The sequence below is a fragment of the Mustela erminea genome, chromosome 3, assembly GCF_009829155.1.
Source record: "Mustela erminea isolate mMusErm1 chromosome 3, mMusErm1.Pri, whole genome shotgun sequence".
Lineage (NCBI taxonomy): Eukaryota > Metazoa > Chordata > Mammalia > Carnivora > Mustelidae > Mustela > Mustela erminea.
In genome coordinates this window covers 116,762,681-116,780,774 of record NC_045616.1, presented here as the reverse complement: position 1 = coordinate 116,780,774, position 18,094 = coordinate 116,762,681, and the positions used below count along the sequence as shown (strand labels likewise).

The 18,094-nt window shown below is 41.0% G+C and overlaps 1 protein-coding gene across 3 annotated transcripts in view; it reads right to left on the bottom strand.

The window, feature by feature from the left end:
- The window catches only part of TIMD4 (T cell immunoglobulin and mucin domain containing 4), a 32,704-nt gene extending 18,448 nt beyond the window's left edge, over positions 1-14,256 (bottom strand). For all 3 annotated transcript variants that reach the window (XM_032337198.1, XM_032337199.1, XM_032337200.1), the window contains exons 1-5: positions 14,151-14,256; positions 8,988-9,326; positions 6,373-6,627; positions 4,543-4,626; positions 3,359-3,442 (exon numbers count right to left, since the gene is read on the bottom strand). In XM_032337198.1, the coding sequence (XP_032193089.1) occupies positions 3,359-3,442; positions 4,543-4,626; positions 6,373-6,627; positions 8,988-9,326; positions 14,151-14,208 (820 nt within the window). In that variant the 5' untranslated portion in view covers positions 14,209-14,256. The remainder of the gene's footprint in view (positions 1-3,358; positions 3,443-4,542; positions 4,627-6,372; positions 6,628-8,987; positions 9,327-14,150) is intronic.
- Positions 14,257-18,094: the final 3,838 nt, after the last annotated feature.

The following is an 18,094-nucleotide window of genomic DNA, read 5'->3' as shown; positions in this document are numbered from 1 at the left end:
AGATAGAAGCCTGAGACTTGAGACCCTGTGGTGAGCTCTCAGTTCCCACTCAGTGCTACCTGGGAGACAGTGAGGGTGAAAGACTAGGAAGAAAGGATCAGAAATGTTACTGAGGCAGTAGAAGGACCAGAGGCATAATCAGCGGAAGACTTGATCCCAGACTAATTGATGACAGCTTCAGGGTCCCTCCCTAGTTAGAGACTAGATCCTAATGGAACAATCTGGGACCATTTCACACATTCCTGCTGCCAAGAAACAATGAAATTAACCCTCAGGCTGGACAGAATGATTTGAGTTCCTAAGCACCTGAAGGGGTCAGAGCTTATATTCCTCGAACGTAGACTCTCTTTAGCTGAGGGGAGACACTTATGAGTGTTTTTATTGTTGTTGTTTGTGTTTGAATTATGGCTCCAGACCATCTGGAGTTTTGCAGCATTCCTGGAGAATCTCAAGAAATGTCCTAGACTTTTCCCTCTGAAAAAAAATGTGTGTGCAGATATACACACAGAATGATATATATAATTTCACGGGGTTCATACCCTCTAGCCTATCCATAGACACTCCACCCAGGAGCCCATGGACATAGTTTAAAATCCCTGAGGTCTAGGTGTGATTCCCAACTCTCCCTCTCCCATCTGTGTGATCGTGGGCAAGTCACTCCACATCTCTGAACTCCATTCCAGGGAGCCATAGAATGAGGATGAAGAATTGTCACGCTGGGTAATGCTAATTTTAGGGAATAATAATTTTGACCAGATCTTCTTGAAGGGTTTAAACCAGCCCGCATTTATGGAAGGCTTGCCATCCAAAATTACATGAAGGAATGAGGAGGGGGTCAGGGATATTTAGCCAAGGGAAAAAACCCACAGAAACATGCGGGCTCCAAAATAAGTTGAAACAATTTTCATGGGGATGAAGAAGTAGGATTCATTCTGAATTATTCTGTAAGTGGCTCCAGAGGAGCAGGAAGCCTCTCAGCATGGTGTCAGAGTGGCATCACAGTTGAACAGACACAGGTTACACGGAGGCTATCATTTACCATAAGTTAATAACCATCACGGGCTCTGAAACGGAGGTGACAATGGTACCCATCTCCTAGGATTTTTGAAAAGTCAACTGAAGTAATGCGCTTAACACGCACAGTGTTAAAACAGAGACTTCAGTGGATGGCAACTTCTCTAATAATGTCTCTGACCCTCCATTTCTTTGCCTGTAAAAGGGGGATATTCTCTGTACCCGATAAGAAGGTCACTGTGAGATTTAAATCAGAAAATGCACACAAAAATACCCTACCTACAGCACCTGATACATAATTGAGTCCTCAGCAGGTGGGAAGTGCAATGATGATTATTACAAAGTTTTCATGACAAAAATCAATGGGAAGAGAGGACGGTAAAGGAAATGAACATAAGCTTTTATTTCAAAATGGAAGGGGAGGCATAAATAAATAAATAAATATATGTATTTATATGCATGTATGTGTGTATGTATGTGTGTGTGTGTATATATATATATATATATATATATATGTATGTATGTATGTATGTATATACACAGACTCAGAGCTAGACTTCCTGCATCTGCACTTCAGAGCAGTGTGGCTTGGGAAATTTGCACAAAATAGGGATATGAGCATCAGCTAAAAAGGAATTGAATGAAGTGACCCATGAGAAGAGCTTGGCTCCACACAGCACGTAACACGCGTTCAATAAATCCTGGTCTCTTCCATAACAACTAAAGGTAACACAGAGATAGACCTTCTTATAACAAGCTCCTCTTCAGCGGTGTAGGCAAGTGTTTTCTCTCCTCTGGGATTTATCAAGGAAGAGAGAAATGAAATTACCAGGGATATTACAGAAGAGTGTAAAACATCAAGATGACCTCTTGTTCCCTTGCAATTCAGTGCAAGGTAAGTCTGAGTTTAAGTGGAATGAATGGTAACATTTTGAAAAGTCCTTGCCTACCCTCCATGATTTTTCTAGCGGCTACCTTCCCTTCTGCCAGAAAATAGCCCCCCACCTTTATCCCACACCACGGACAAAGAAGGTTTGGAACTTGGGCATCTAGCTTCTCTTCGATTCACAACAACTAGTCCAGATTTTCTGTTTTGCTGCTGGAAAAGGTAGCACATGCCAAAGCTTTTCAACATGAGATCAGCCTTGCATTTCATCTTGACTTGTAGTCTTCCTTCAAAATGTATCCCCCCTCCACTCACTCTTGTCTGTCCCCTCCGATTGTGTCTTCTGAGCCTCTGCGAGTGATGTCCCATTGCCTCCTTCACAGAGCTAAAGAACTATCATTTTCTGGCTAGTAAGCACATAGAAAGATGCTCAAACTCTTTGTTAATCTGAACAGCAAAAGCATAAGATGACATTTTTTCCTTGGGAGATGAAAAAAGAAAATTAAACAAATGGTCATATTAAGTGTAGGAAGGATGTAGGAGGGCAGACCCTCTCTGGATGGGAAAATAAATTGGCAAGGTCTTTCCGAAGACAATTTTGCAATGGCTATTGAATTTAAAAGTGGACATTTCTTTCAGCCCAGCATTTCTCCTTCTATTCACCCCCCTAGTGATAGAAACACCAGTATAGACACTTAAGGCAACTGTCACATACAAGGATGACCCCTGCTAACTACTTATGGTAATGAGCTATTTGAACAACCTCAATGTCCCTTAGTGGGCAATGATACTATAAGTATCCATAGTATAAAATACCATACAGCAATTTAACACAATGAAGCAAATCTACATGGACTGGAAAAGAAAGTGGTCCAATATATAACGTCAAATGAATAAAACAAAATGGAGAAGGCTACGTACGCTAGGACAGAATTTTTTTAAAAATCCACACACAAAACAAAGCTGAATTTTTTCTATATCTATACACACACATAAACAAATAGAAAAAGATCTGAAGAATGCTCCTTTTCAACTAATAGCAATGATTATCTCAGAGGAAGTGTTGGGATTCAAGACAGGGAATCAAAGAGAATTCTTTGCTACTCTTTTTATGTCTCCCTAACAAAAATACATTAGTGCAGTATTTGGGCAATCTACCATAAACTACTAATTTTTTTTTAGTGAATGAATGATTTTTCTGGCACTTCTACCTTCAAGACAGAAGCAGCTAAGGAAGAAGGGGAATCCCAAAAGAGGGGTTTCAGAAATAAGGCAGAGGAGGGAAGAAGCCAGCTCAGAAGATGTTAGCACATTTCACTTTTATCCTAGCTTGTGGGAAGACAGAGGATGTGACCACAATAAAACCAAAAGAGCTGAATCCCAAGAAAAGCAGGCATATGACAGATCAGATTGTTCCCACGGCCAAAGACAAAACCACGCAGGAGCACATCCCCTTACCTCCTGTCTGAGGAAAAGTCACTGGGTCACTCATTTCCCACATGGAGACCTGGGATGTTGACTGGAGAAACCAGGCTTGAGACTCTGAAGGAAAAAAAAAAAAAAAGGAAAAGAGAAAACAAACAGTAAATTCCTCTCTTTTTTTATTTTTGGTGCCTCACTGTCCCCTAAACTAACTTCTGTCATAAAAAATAAAAGAAAGCCAATGTTTACTGAGCATGTAGTACATGTCAGACAGTGTTCTAAGTGATCTCCATGCATGCTCTCATTTAATCCTCAGAAATAGACAAGGATGGGTGTTATTAGTTCCATTTTACCAATGTGGAAGCCAAGGCCCAGAGAGACAAAATAACTTTCCCAGAGTCACACAACAGATAAGAAGCAGGACTTATGCCCAGGCACTGTGACTCCAGAGCTGTGTGCTCTGTGACCGTCCCCCCCCATCATACTACCTCCCTATACTGTACTAATGTAAGAACTGATTGATTTTTTTTTTTTACACTCCATAGATGTCTGCTTCCTTCCTCTTGATTATAACCCCATAAGTAATATCTTCCACTTGAGGCACTCAGCCGTGACCATCAGATGCATGAAGTTATACAGCTCTCCAACTCACCTGGGAAGAAACCGAGGCCAGAGACCCCTGGCAAAAAGGAGTAAAAGAGGGAGCCAAGGCTGGGCAGTTCTCTCTGGCAGCCCCATGGATGTGAATCATGCCTTATCTTTAGGGTAGTCTCTGCCCTTGGGCCCTAGCAAATACCTAAAGAAGGCTTGAGGGATGGATGAAAGGTCACATGTATGAAAGAATTCTCCCTCTACTACAGAAAGCCAGTGAGACAAGTGAGGATATCCCTCAAAGGGATCTACAGAGATCCTTGTGCTTGGAATTAGGATGAGACAGCTAAGCACTACCTCGCCTAAACTGGAAAGGCAAATATTCCAGAGAGTGCTACCATGAAGAATTGCTGAAAAACAAATCAAGGTCAGTCCCAATCTCTCTCCCTCTATCTCTCTCTTCCTAGCCCCCTTTCTCTCAAAGCCACAAGAGTGAATGAGCCACAAATATTGTCCAGTTTGTCCTAGGTGGGGTTCATGGCAAAGTCATCTCTAATCATCTGATTCAACAATATTTTACTCTCCTCAGTGTAAGAAATGAGGAAAAGAAAAAGAAATTGTCCACGTACCTTTGGATGTCAGCAAGGCGGTGCTTCCAGAAGTCACCTCAGTGCTTCTCTCAGGGTCTTTGGAGAGAAAGAAAGTTTCTGACTCTGGAAGAGAAAAAAAGTTCAGTAAAAGGGAGCAAAAAATAAGTGTTTGTGCCGAGTGCTGGGATTTGGGCCTATTTTTATAGTTGTCTTCCGTGCTTTTTTATGTATTTCAGGTTTTCTTCAAGGACTCCAAGTAATTTTTAGGATCAAGGGGAGAAAACTATAAATATTATATTTTAAAATGATTATTTTAAAGGCCAAAAGAATAAAAAATTGCATACAAAAGTTGACTGGCTTATGGTTCATGACTAGTAGCTAGTAGTACTAGCTAGTAGTAGTACTACTAGTACTAGTAGTACTAGCTAGTAGCTAGTACCTAGTTCATTTACTAGGTACAAGGACCAGTAAATTCAATGTCGTCAAGCTATTTAAACTATTTAGGCCTTACTGAGGCAGCTGGGACACCTAAGAAAGCCTTCACACTATCTCTTAATGGTTTTCTAATATTCTTACATCAGAATCAGAGGTTGAAACATGGTAGGACCTTTGATAGGCCCTGTAAGTAATGGAACTAGTAAGTCAACAAGGGTCCAAGATGCAGGATCAAAAAGGATTGGGCGGAGGAAGAGGGGAAAAAAGGAACAGAACAGAAGGGAGGGAGGAAAGAAAAAAGGAAGAAAAAAAAAATAAGGGAAGTTGGGGCGCCTGGGTGGCTCAGTCGTTAACATTCTGCCTTCAGCTCCGGTCATGATCCCAGGGTCCTGGGATCGAGCCCCATATCGGGCTTCCTAATCAGCGGGAAGCCTGTTTTTCTCTCCCGGAGAGAAGCCTGTTTGTCTCCCACTCCCCCTGCTTGTGTTCCCTCTCTCACTGTGTCTCTCTCTGTGTCAAATAAATAAATAAATAAATAAGCATAGAACCTGTTCATCATCAAGGGGTATTTTAGGGATCTGGAGACTTTTCCTCAGTCTCTACTGGCCAGGCAGAGACTTAGCCCCTTGTGGCAAACTGAAACCAGATTCTGACCCTGGGTGACATTTCCTGGTTCTTCAGTAAATATCTCTGAGATTCCTGGAAGGTCAACTGGAGAACCAAAAAAACAAAACAAAACAAAAAACAACAAAAAAAAAACCTGAACTTTCAAAAAAAGGTGGGGGGGGGGGGGGGGAATAGGGTGAAAAAAGGAAACCATAAGACAAAGAAAAGGAACAGGTAATGAAACCACATCCTCACTGAGACCCACACACATGAACACAGGCGCACACACACACACACACACACACACACACACTGCTATAAGCTGAATTATATTCCCCAAAATTCATATGTTGAAATCCTAACCCCCAAAACTGAGAATGTGGCCATATTTGGAGAAAGAGGTAACCAAGGTGCAATGAGGTCATATGGAAGGGCCCGAATTCCATACGAGTGGTGTCCTTATAAGAAGACAACTTTAGGCTACACACTCACAGAGGGAAGACCATGTAAAAACACAGGGAGGAGGTGACCATCTTAAGCCAAGGAAAGAGGCCCCAGAAGAAATGAATCCTACTCAGACCTTTATCTCAGACTGCTAGCGTCCAAACTGTGAGAAAATAAATTTCTGTTGCTTAAGTCTCTCAGTGTGCAGTATTCGTTATGACCTAGCAAACCAGTACACACACACACACACACACACACACACACACACACACACATTCAAGAGCAAGTCTCTGGATTGCCCCATTCAGTAAAAAGAACCCTGTTTCAAGGGACCAAGATACATGTGACCAGAGAAGGGGAAGAATGGCCAAATGTACCACGTACCTGCAGTGAGGATGGTCCCCTCCGTGGAAAGCTCAGTGGTTGGAAGAACTGTGGTGGTTTCAGAAAGGAATGTTGATGTGGCTGAAGGGCATGTCGTTGCCACTGTTGTGAGGGCAGTGGTGGTTCTTGTCTGAAGTGGCGTTCTGGTTGTGAGCTCAGGTGTAATCATAGCTGTTGTTGGAAGCACAGCTGTGGTTGTTGTCAGAGCAGTGGTGGTGGTTGGGAGACGTGTTGTGGAGCGCCTGGCTGATGGGGCTGTAACCAGTAGAAGATATGTCTGGTACCAATCAGAGACAGAGGAGAAGGGAAACCATAGAAATATATGGGGGATCTGTCTATTTCTCTTCATTTCTGCTGCCCTTACCTGGTCTCCTGAGCTGAACCACTGTACTGCCCATGAAAGTTGGGTTTCTTACCTCTACTCTTGGCCTTTCCAATCTGCTCTTCATAGATTGATTAAAATAATCTTTTTAAATGACAGATAATTATGTCAGTCCCCTGTTTGAAACTTTTTACTGGATCCTCCATGCCCCTGAGATAAAGGACCCAATCCCCAAACTTGACCCACAAAACTCCACCTGATCCTGCTCTTTCTTTACAATCTCAAGTCTCCACTCTACTCTTCTTGCTTTTCCCCAGGCTGCTGACCTTTCTTCATCTCTCTGAACAGTGATCTCACCTTGGAGGGACTTTGTACCTGTTGCTCCCTAGCCTCTCCCTTTATTAGGCTGACTCCTACTGAACCCTCTTGTAGCAGCTAAAAGGACACTGCTGCACGGAGGTCATCCATATTCTGCCATTGTGATTAGGTTTCTTGGTTTTGCATTGCCATACTTTGCCTTCACAGTGTTTATTGCATTCCAACTGCACATTTTATCTGACGATTATGGTTTAACACCTCTTCTCCCTCTTAACTGCAAGCTCCATGATGGGAAATCTGGTATTTACTTTGTTCTCTGCAACAAATCTAATACCTACCCCAGTGTTGGGCAAATAATAGGTGTTCCAAAAACATTGCATCAGTGAGCAAATGAACAATTGCCTCAAAAGTGAGCCCAAACAGGGGGGCCTGGGTGGCTCAGTGAGTTAAAGCCTCTGCCTTCAGCTCAGGTCATGATCTCAGGATCCTGGGATCGAGCCCCGCATCGGGATCTCTGCTCACCAGGGAGCCCGCTTCCTCCTCTCTCTCTGCCTGCCTCTCTGCCTACTTGTGATCTCTGTCTGTCAAACAAACAAATAAAATCTTAAAAAAAAAAAGTGAAACCAAACAAAATTTCCTTCAAATAAGATGAAGAAGCTCTAGAGTTGTGCTGTACAATATAGTACCTGTAATTAACAATAATATATTATACACTTGAAAATTTGCTGAGTAGAACTCATCTTAGGTGTTCTTTCCATAATAAGATAAAATTAAAATCTAAAAAAAAGTGAGCCCAAAGTATGCCACATGGGTTGAGAATATAGTCTCTTTCAGATATTATAGGTAAACTTACACCAACACCACTGACCCCTAATATTTGAATTTGGGCTCATCAGCCACAATTATTCTATATGTGCTACCCTCTCTTAAATATGACAAATTTCAATTAACTCTAACAGATTCCAGCGAGCTTAGAAATGACCCATGGATATTGAGTTCAACAAGTATTTTATAAAATAATAGCTGGTTATACCAGGCTTGAAAAGAGAATGCTTGGATTAGCATCATTTAACTTCAATAAATCAGAAAAAATACCTTCTTTATCACAAAGCACTTTCAGAGAAAAATATACTAATGTGTATGAATGTTCTCTAGGGAGAAGCATCCATATAAGTTGTTCTCAAATTCTAGAGTGCACTGAAGTCCCCTGAGAATCCTGTTAAGTGTCTGGCTATAAGCATATGACCCTGCCTCCCAAAATGCCTACGCAGTTAGGAACAGAGCACAAGAATCTTCCATCTTTGATGCATGTTGAACACAGAGCTTACTCTGAAAGGCTCCATTCCAAGCAAGCAGGAAAGCTGATTACTATTAGCATAATTCAACCTTAGGCTGTTTTCCATGCATCTCAAATCTTTAAGAGTTCCACCATATTCCAGTTTCTTCAAAAGCAACTAATATTAACAGAAGGAAAGGCCACCTGAAAACTGTCACGATGGTCTCCAAATCTCATGCCCTTTCCCCTCCGCCAGAAGTCACAAACTATTGGCTGATGGGAGGAAGCTGACCCATGGACACATTTTATTTAGTTTACATGGTAGTTCTTTTTTTAATCTTAGTCAACATGCAAAAATCAATGTCATGCACATAAAAATTGGGAGATCTGAAAACACTGCACACAAATTTCTGCAAAGTGACAATCTCCTAGGTAAGAAGCAGATGCTTTCTGCACATTGATTCTGAAATTCACTGGTAGTCTTCTCCATGTACCCTCCACTCACTCATTTCTAAGGTCTTCTTGGCCCCCATGCCATTTGCTTCCTGCTGTGGCTCCTCTAGCCATAGAGACATCTTAGATTTCATCTGCCCACTCGTGCTTAAGCACCTACAGCCTGCCCAACAGCACCCACTGAATCCATTCCTCATCCACTGCTGGCATCTCCTTCTGCAGATACAAGCTCCTTTGTGCACGTACCTCTCATCAACTGCAGGCGAATGTTCTTCTTCACGTCATTGAACCAACCAGGGACCTCTATGCGGCAGCAGTACACACTGCTGTCATCTTCATTGGTGTTGTAGATGGTCAAGGAGACATTGCCTCTCCGGATAATGCCCCGAAGTTCGTATTTTGGTGACTTCTTGGACAGCACCCGCCTCCCATCGGTGTGGAGAAGCTCATTATTGCATTTGGATTTGGGACACTCGCCCTTCCCCCAGCACATGCTGTTCCTGTTGTGAGACCAGGATGAGTATTTACAGGGCAAAGTCACCGTCTGACCCAAATATGCTCTCACAGTCTCTTCTGCAGCTGAACCTGTGAGGAAAGATGAGAAAAATAGGCTGTGTGGTTCTAAAATCTCTCAAATATGCTACATGGCATTTGTGTAGATAGCTGCTTCCAGGATGATGAAAAGAGTTGTAGTGTATATCTTTTTAGCTTAAATTCTGACATGTCCTTAGCTGCTGCTGAGTCCCTAACTCCACATCCTTTTGTACCCTAACTGGAGACAGTTGACCCATGTGAGTATCCAGACTTGTCTCCACAACAAGACGTTTTGGCTGATCTTGGGGCACCTGGGTGGCTTGGTTGGTTAAGCATCTCCTTTTGGTTAGGTCATGATCCCAGCCCACATCAGGCTCTCTGCTCAGCGGGGAACCTGCTTCTCCCTCTCCCTCTGCCTCTCTCTCTGTCAAATAAATAAATAAAATATTTTTAAGTAAATAAATAAATAAAAACACCATTCAATGAACAACAACAACAAAAAATGATCTTGAGTACCATTCCATAAACAAAAAAAATTCTCTCATGAAAAGGCCATCACTTTAATCCAATTCCACTAACTTATATGAGCAGATCCAAAACCAACACTCTACCCAGTGTATCTCAATAAGCAGTGAGCATGTACTACAGACCCAAATGCTTCAAATGGGACTCGCTCCACCCTCCAACCCAGAGAATGCCATGGCAGTAACATGGACTTTTGAACTACATTCTATTTTCCTTCTCCTGTTTCAGTACTGGATACAGAAATTAATTGTTCTTGACCATCTATTCATTGTTAGAGAATATGAAGTTAGGTGGAGTTTGAAAACATTTTTAATGTTAGAACTGGAAAGGACCACAGAAATTAGATACAATGGCAGCTGTGACATACAGAAATGCTGGAAGGTTAGTCCTACCAGATAAGCTGTGTAAGATGGAAGGCATCACTATTTCTAAGATGAAGTAGTCATCTTTGCCAGCTTTGGCTGCTCATCAGCATGACCTGGGGAGCTTGTTAAAAATGTAAATTTTATTGTCCAACCCTGAATCAGAACCTCTGAGGCCATGGAAATATACCTAACCAAATTCTCCAAGTCATTGTTTGTTTGTTTGTTTGTTTAAGATTTTATTTGTTTATTTGACAGAGATTACAGTTGTTGGAGAGACAGGCAAAGAGAGAGAGGAGGAAGCAGGCTCCCCGCTGAGCAGAGAGTCCAACGGGGGGCTCCATCCCAGGACCCTGGGATCATGAACTGAGCCAAAGTCAGAGGCTTTAACCCACTGAGACACCCAGGCGCCCCTCTCCAAGTCATTCTGATGTTGCTTGCTTCTCACCCACTGTTTGAGGACCAAGAGACAAGCTCTTCTACGATTACTTCCATCTCTGAGAATCTATTAAATATTTTCACTGCTGCAAATATCAAGCCCAGTAGTTTAAGAGAGCATCAGCAATTATTCTAATACCCTCACCCCACAAAAAATTCTCTTAAAGACAGGCTGAAGCTCCAGACCATCAGGACTTCATCCTGCACCTGCTGGGGTCTATAGATCATGCTTATTGTTTTCTCCAGCGTAACTTCCTGTGAGACTCTCCATTCACTAACTTTGTGGACCTATACGGCTAAGCTGTATAAGACAAGGCCAGCATTACTAGGTTCCTCTCTGACTCAAGTGTCAGGAATGTCCACATATCCCTCTCTAGAAAAAGGTGAGCACAAACTTTAAGAGTCTGCAAATTCAGAGTAGCCTAGAGCCTTCCCTGAAATCACAGTTTCTTCATTTCATCCTAGTAGAAATGTTTCAATGATTGTAAATGCTCTGGAAGTCCCTTTGGCCCACCACAAAACAAGGAAAAATAAATAAATAAGAAATTCATTGTCATCACTTTCACCTATATTAACAACACAGAACATATGCTCCTAAAACTAGTAACTCCTACAATGTGAACTTATTCTTATATTTGGAAAATTAATAACAAATATGTGCAGGAATTATTTCTGCTGGAAACTGGACAGTTTATTTTCTTAGTACCATAGTATGGAAGGAGGCATCCTATTACTCAGTAAGAAAAGACCAGATACAGCAGACAAAACAGGCATAGATGAGGAAATGTAAGCAGCCAGTCAATTTCACCTGTGAAACTGGCAAAAATTTAGAATGTCATTGATATTAAGGTTGGCCAGACAGGGACCTAGGAAATGATTTAGACTACTGGAATATACTGGAATAAAATGGGAAGTTAATTGATAGAGCCAAACTATGGGGCAATCTGGCAGTTTCCATTAATACCAAACATGCGTATATCCTAGCTAAGCCTCAGCAATTTTATGTTTTGTTATGCACACTAGAAAAACACATATCCGCAAAGAATCCTATTTGCAAATGTTTGCTACAGCTTTCATTTGCTACAGCTTTCATGTATATATGAGTGAAATGAACAATGCGTGCATGGAGAATGGCAAAACTATGGCATATGCATTCCAAGGAATCATGAATGAATCATTCATTCCCTGTAACCATTCCAAGGTTAGTAAAAGTAAAGAGAGCTATATCAGTGGACATGAAAACTCCTTATTAACATATGAAAAGGACAAATTCATAATAATACATAAAATATAAAAGTATCTGTTAACATAAATAGGACAATTTGCTTTTTTTTTTTTTTTTTTTTTTGGTTGGCACAGATGAATGAAGGCAAATGCATAGAAAAATGTCTGGTGAGATACACACCTAACTCAGTGTACCAGTCACCTCTGTGATCAGAGAAAAGGAACTGGGGCTGGAAGTAGTAGTCAAAGGGATTTTAGCTTTATAATGGCTACTGTTTTTTCACCAAGAGTGTTTCTATATCACCAATCTGATTAAAAATTAATATTAAAAAAAGAAAGCAGGCAATTTGGTATGGCAGAAAAACATTCATTAGGCTTACATTGTAAACCTCATTCTGCCAGTTACTGCTTTTGTGTTCTTGGAGGAAATCCACAACAATCCTGACTTCATTACCATCAAAAGACAAAGGGGATATATAATACTTGCTTCAGAAATAGTTCAGAGTTTCACATGCCATGAAGTACCAAATGACACATGAAAGTAATAAAGTATTGGTACAAGTAACCAAGCATTTCAGAATTTATAAATAGGATGGGAATCTGTTCTTGCCATTATAAAAGTATCTTGGAGTAGAGGAATCATTGGCATCAAATCAATTCCCCTCTTCAGAAATGGTAGGTGCAATGAAGGTTCTGGTGCCAGCTGGTTTCGTTCTCCAGTTGGTGACCTCAGAAAAGGTCCTTTACCAACCTGGGTTTCAGCTTCACCATTTAGAGAATAAAGGGTTTCATTCCACATCTTTTTCTTTTTTGGGGGGAGGGGGGGGTTATTTACTATTTATTTGAAAGAGCAAGAAAGCACAACAGAGGCAGGGGGAGGAGGGGCAGAGGGAAAGAGACAAGCAGGATCCTCCTGACATGAGGCTAGATCCCATGACTCTGGGATCATGACCTGAGCCGAAGTCAGACACAACCTAGTGAGACACCCAGGCTGCCCTTCATTCTGCATCTTTCAAGAGCATCTCCAGTCCTGACTGATTCTTTGTGATTCTGAGCAGTCGCTCTCCTCTAAATTAGTCATTTCGGAAAAGGTACAAATGAAAAACAAGCAACAGACCATTCTCCAGGTACAGCTTCCTACATGTAAGGTTGGAGAAGCCCACACAACCAGCATCCAGCCAGTAGCAGGAAATGTGGACCTAGACTCCAGCAACCTTCAGCACAATGAAACCTCCACACCTCAACTTACTCAGGACAAGATAAAGACAGTGAAAACACTGATAAAGTGACAAGGACTGCGTTCTTTCGGTGAACTCCTACAGAGTACCAGGGGAGGGAGGCAATTAAATGATCAGTTACCTCAGGGTGATAAATTTTCTAATGAATGACTCCATGGGAGATAAGAACTCAGAGCAGAAGCACCTAAACCGCTCCAGAGCCTGTGGGTGCTCCAGAAAAGCCTCACTTGGGTGGAAACCGCGTAGTTTCAAAGGAAAGAAAGTCAGACAAAAATCAGCATGACAAAGGTTCAAAGGGTAGAGAGAATACATTTGTTTTCCTTGGAATGCAGGTGTTTTCTCACGCAGCCTATTTGAAAGATCATGTGCAAATAACTATGAACTTTAGAAAGTGCTAGGGACATTAGATACTGCCTAGTTCCAGAATCATGGATTGTTCAAATTGGTCTTACCAAAGCCCCTCATTTTATACATAGAGAAGTCAGCAATTTTCGAAAGGTTCCCAATGTTAATGGTTAGTGACCAAGACACAAGGGCAGCTCAGTGCAGAGCATTTTGCCCAATGCTGCCAGGATGCAGAAGTCTAAGCTTGCCCAAACTGAGCGTATACATCTGCAGCATCCAAAACCTGGAAACAATGCACAGAAAAGAAGCCTCACCTTGAAGCCTCATCCTCAGCAAAATAAAACAAACAAAAAGCAAACTATAACTCCTAAAAATCAAGAGGGAAAGTAAGAATTATAATAGGAGCTCTTGTAGAACAAATTCCCCAGACTCCAACTGTGCTAATAATACCTGCAGAAGAAATTTCTTTTTCCCATCTCATCTGACCCTTTATTTTGTGTTTCTTCTTAAATGGTCCTTTCTGATATGAACACAAATTGTCCCACCCTAAAACTCCAAAACCAGTTGCAGGATAAAAATCCTGTGTTAACAAGAAAGGGGAGAGACCCTCAAAGAAGGAAGCCTGGAGGGAAGGAGGAATGAATCAGGCTTCTGCTCTATGGAGGCCTGATCAGCCATGAGAATCCAACACAGGATGCCAAGCTATCCAGAGACTCCTGCATGGAAGGATTCAGAACACTTACTCAGAGAGAGCCGCCCAAGCTCAATCAGCAGCCAGAGAATAAGAGGCCCTTTGGACATTTTGATGGTTGGCAGGCCCCAGGAGTCTGTCTGTCTGTCCAAAGCCCATTTCTTATACTCCAGTGAATGCTGACAGGGCAGGACATTTTAGTTTCATTTCTCTTTCTGCTTCATAATCTTCCCTTTCCCCCCTCCTGAATGGCTTCCCTCAATCTGGGATGTACGATAAAATATGCTGAGCACTTTTCTCCCAGCCACTAGTGTATGCCAAATGCGTGCACAGATCGTGAGGTTGCATGTGTATTCCTTTGTCCACATGTATCGAGGGATTTCCTACCTGTGTGTTAGCATCCATGCATGTGCTGATGTGTATGTGCATGTGAGAGCTGTGCTCAAGCTACAGTCCTCCTGGCTACTGTGCAGCTCAGAATAAAATGCCATGAACTCTCCTCACTGGCAGCTGTTTACAAATGGACTCCTCTTAGGGGCCAAAGGAAAGTTAGCCTAGAATTTGCCTCTGCTCCCTTTGCCTGATTCACCTGTTTCTCCTTCACTCAGATCTTTGATTCCTTTACCCCAATAATGAAAAAAGAAAAGCAGGGCTGCAATCAACCATCACATAATGGTGATTAGAGTCTACTAGACAAGGAAAGAAGAATTCAATAGAAAAAGCATACTGTGGCCATTACTGGATGGGCTCAGATAATAAAGAAACCCAAGGTCCAGACCCAATTCTACTGCTTTTTAAGTGAAGCCACTTGATAAAATATAATTCACAAGCCAGATTACATGGTTTGACTCTATAAATTCAATGATCTATACAAGAACCACAGAACCAGTTATAGAAAGAACCAAATTAGTCAGTTGTGTTTTCTAAAAGAGACTTAGCGGCACCTGGGGTAGTCAGTCAGGCGACCAACTCTTGATCTCAACTCAGTTCTTGATCTCAAGGTTGTGAGTTCAAGCCTCATGCTGGGCCTACAGCCTACTTTAAATTTAATTAATTAATTAGATTTAGATTATCATCATTGGTTATTGAATCCTTAGTTATATACCAGGTACTCTGCTACATGATACAGATGTATTATTTAATTCTCACAATCCTAAGAAATAGATATATTTTTTCTCATTTAACACATGAGGAAACTGAGGCTTAAGGGAGCTACATAAATGACATTGACAGCTAAGAAGGTGTGAAAACAAGGCTCAAGCCCAAGTCTCCCTGATCCCAAAGCCCATGCCCCTAACTACTGCACCCTCCTTTGACCTGTGATACTTAGGGTAACACAGCCATGGGAACGCCCACACCAGTGGCCATCAGATCCCACCCAGCCCCAGAGAAGGAATTTAAGGATTCACAAACATTTTAGATTTAAAAACAAACAAACAAAAAAATACCTCATTTGATTGTAGCCAGTCAAATGAGCCTCAGACATTTAGCATAGCTCACAGTAAAAGTATTTGTGAAAATACAAATATTGAATGGGGCTCTGGACTCAGAGAAGCCAGAAAAATGGGGAAGAAATGAAAATGAGGGACTCAGGGAAACCCTCCCATTGAATACCCATTGAATTATGGAATCCTCTCCCTAGGGAACTGAGGGGTTTATTCTCTGGATAAACTGAACAGCCCTAATAAAACACTTACAGATATTGATATTTAGGTTTTTCCCAATAATATTAACACAATTGCCCTTCAATAAAGTCACCAGTGCATGAGCCTCAGTCTTGTGTGTAGCACTCCAAATTAGTGTCATTTTAAGTAAAAACAGATAACCAAGGATCTGAGACATGTGGGGAAAGTCTTTACTATGAAAAAGATGACAACATCCAAGATGACTTTTTCCCCTCACTTATATAGCAAATTGATAGGATGACTAGAAGATCTAAGAGTTGGATAGGCAACACTTTCTCTTCACATGGCCTTTCCTCAAGGCATCTTGGGCTTCCTTACAGTATGGCAGTCTCAGAGCAAATAAATTTCTTACATAGTATCTGGCTTTCTCAAAAATGAGTGTTCCAACAAGCTCAGGAAGAATCTGCAAAGGTTGTGACCTAAACCTACACATGATTCAGTGTCATTTCTACTGCATTCTGTTGGTCAAAAAGTAAGTTATAAGAGCATCCCAGATTCAAGTAGAGGGAACAATATGAGAGTGTGAATATCAGAAAGTCGCTGGAAGTAAAGGGGAAGCATCTTTGCGGACTAGTTACCACAATGAGCAAACCAGGCTGGAGCAGAAGGGCAGAGAGATAAGGTCTGCGGTGGTGGTGGTAAGTGTAACTCGTAGATCATCTCATGCATTTAGGTATTTTGAAAACAGATTCAATTGACAAAAAAGGGTAGAATGGGAAATTGGAAGGGGAGGTGAACCATGAGAGACTATGGACTCTGAAAAACAATCTGAGGGTTTTGAAGGGGTAGGGGGTGGGAGGTTGGGGTACCAGGTGGTGTGTATTATAGAGGGCACGGATTGCATGGAGCACTGGGTGTGGTGCAAAAATAATGAATACTGTTATGCTGAAAATAAATAAAAAATAAATTTAAAAAAACTAAAAAAAAAGAGTAGAATGGTTTGGGATGAATTTTGATAAACACTTGGAAAATTAAGAAAAGCAAAATGTGAGACAATTATTACAATCAGGAAAGATAAAATATTATACAAGAAAGAATATGTAATTATAGTATATTTTCTGAATGTGAAACACAGTTATATGGTCATGATAATGTAAACTCTGGCTACTAGTTTAACACAAAATTATAATATGAATACATTGGGAAGATAGGCAGAGAGAAGTGGGGGGGCAAGAAAGCCCAAACCCCTAGTCACCCTTAGAGGAGGTCAATAGATAGTGATCAGAGTAATCAGTCAAACAATACCAGTATAAGTACATTATTTGTAATATGGAAGGAGAAAAAAAAAAAAAAAGAAGAAAACAACTCAAAAGAGCTTACATTTATGGGAAGGAGTAGGAAAGGAACTGACTATTTTTTTAGTTATGCCTTTTAAGATAATTTTACTTTAAAAAATGTACATATTGAGCATACCTGGCACCCAGATATTAGTTTATAAATACCACTCTCCAATAGAAGGAACCAGGGATCTTTGGAGAAATGGCTGATTCTAGGACTAGGGCAACAAGTACTTCAGATGAATCTGGAACATCTTGTACTAGAAAGTATGAAAATGCTGAATAAACAAATAGATGTTCGATAGATAGATCGATAGATCAATAGATAGATAAATGATAAGAGTTTTGATCAGGAAGGGATGCTGTACTTTGTCAAATGCTTTTTCAGCATCCTTTGAGAGTATCATATGGTTCTTGTTCTTTCTTTTATTGATGTGTTGTATCACATTGACTGATTTGCGGATGTTGAACCAACCTTGCAGCCCTGGAATAAATCCCACTTGGTCGTGGTGAATAATCCTTTTAATGTACTGTTGAATCCTATTGGCTAGTATTTTGTTGAGTATTTTTGCATCTGTGTTCATCAAGGATAGATAAATGATAGATAGAACCCACAATGGTGCAATTGTTAGTGGAATACAGGAGACAACTGAAAGAGTTCTCAATGACCAAAGCTGGAACAACCTGACCAACAAAATAAACTAGTACTGGATTATAGCACAAAGTATAAAATAGAAGTCTATACTGATATAATGACTGAATCAATAAATAAGTGAGGGAGAAGAGACAAATCTTCCATTCAAAAGAATTCCAAATAATTTATGTAGAGACTTCACCCTTAAAGGGAAGGTAGAGCATAACTCCCACTCCTTGAGTGTGGGCTGGACACAGTGACTTTCTTCCAAAACATCCAGCCAAGACAGTTAGAACAAAGATTACCTTTAGAGTGAAGAAATCTAGCAATTGTTACCTCAGGCATGTGTTTAAAGTCAGCATCAACAGAGATAAGTCACGTTGATGGTTTGCACCCTTGA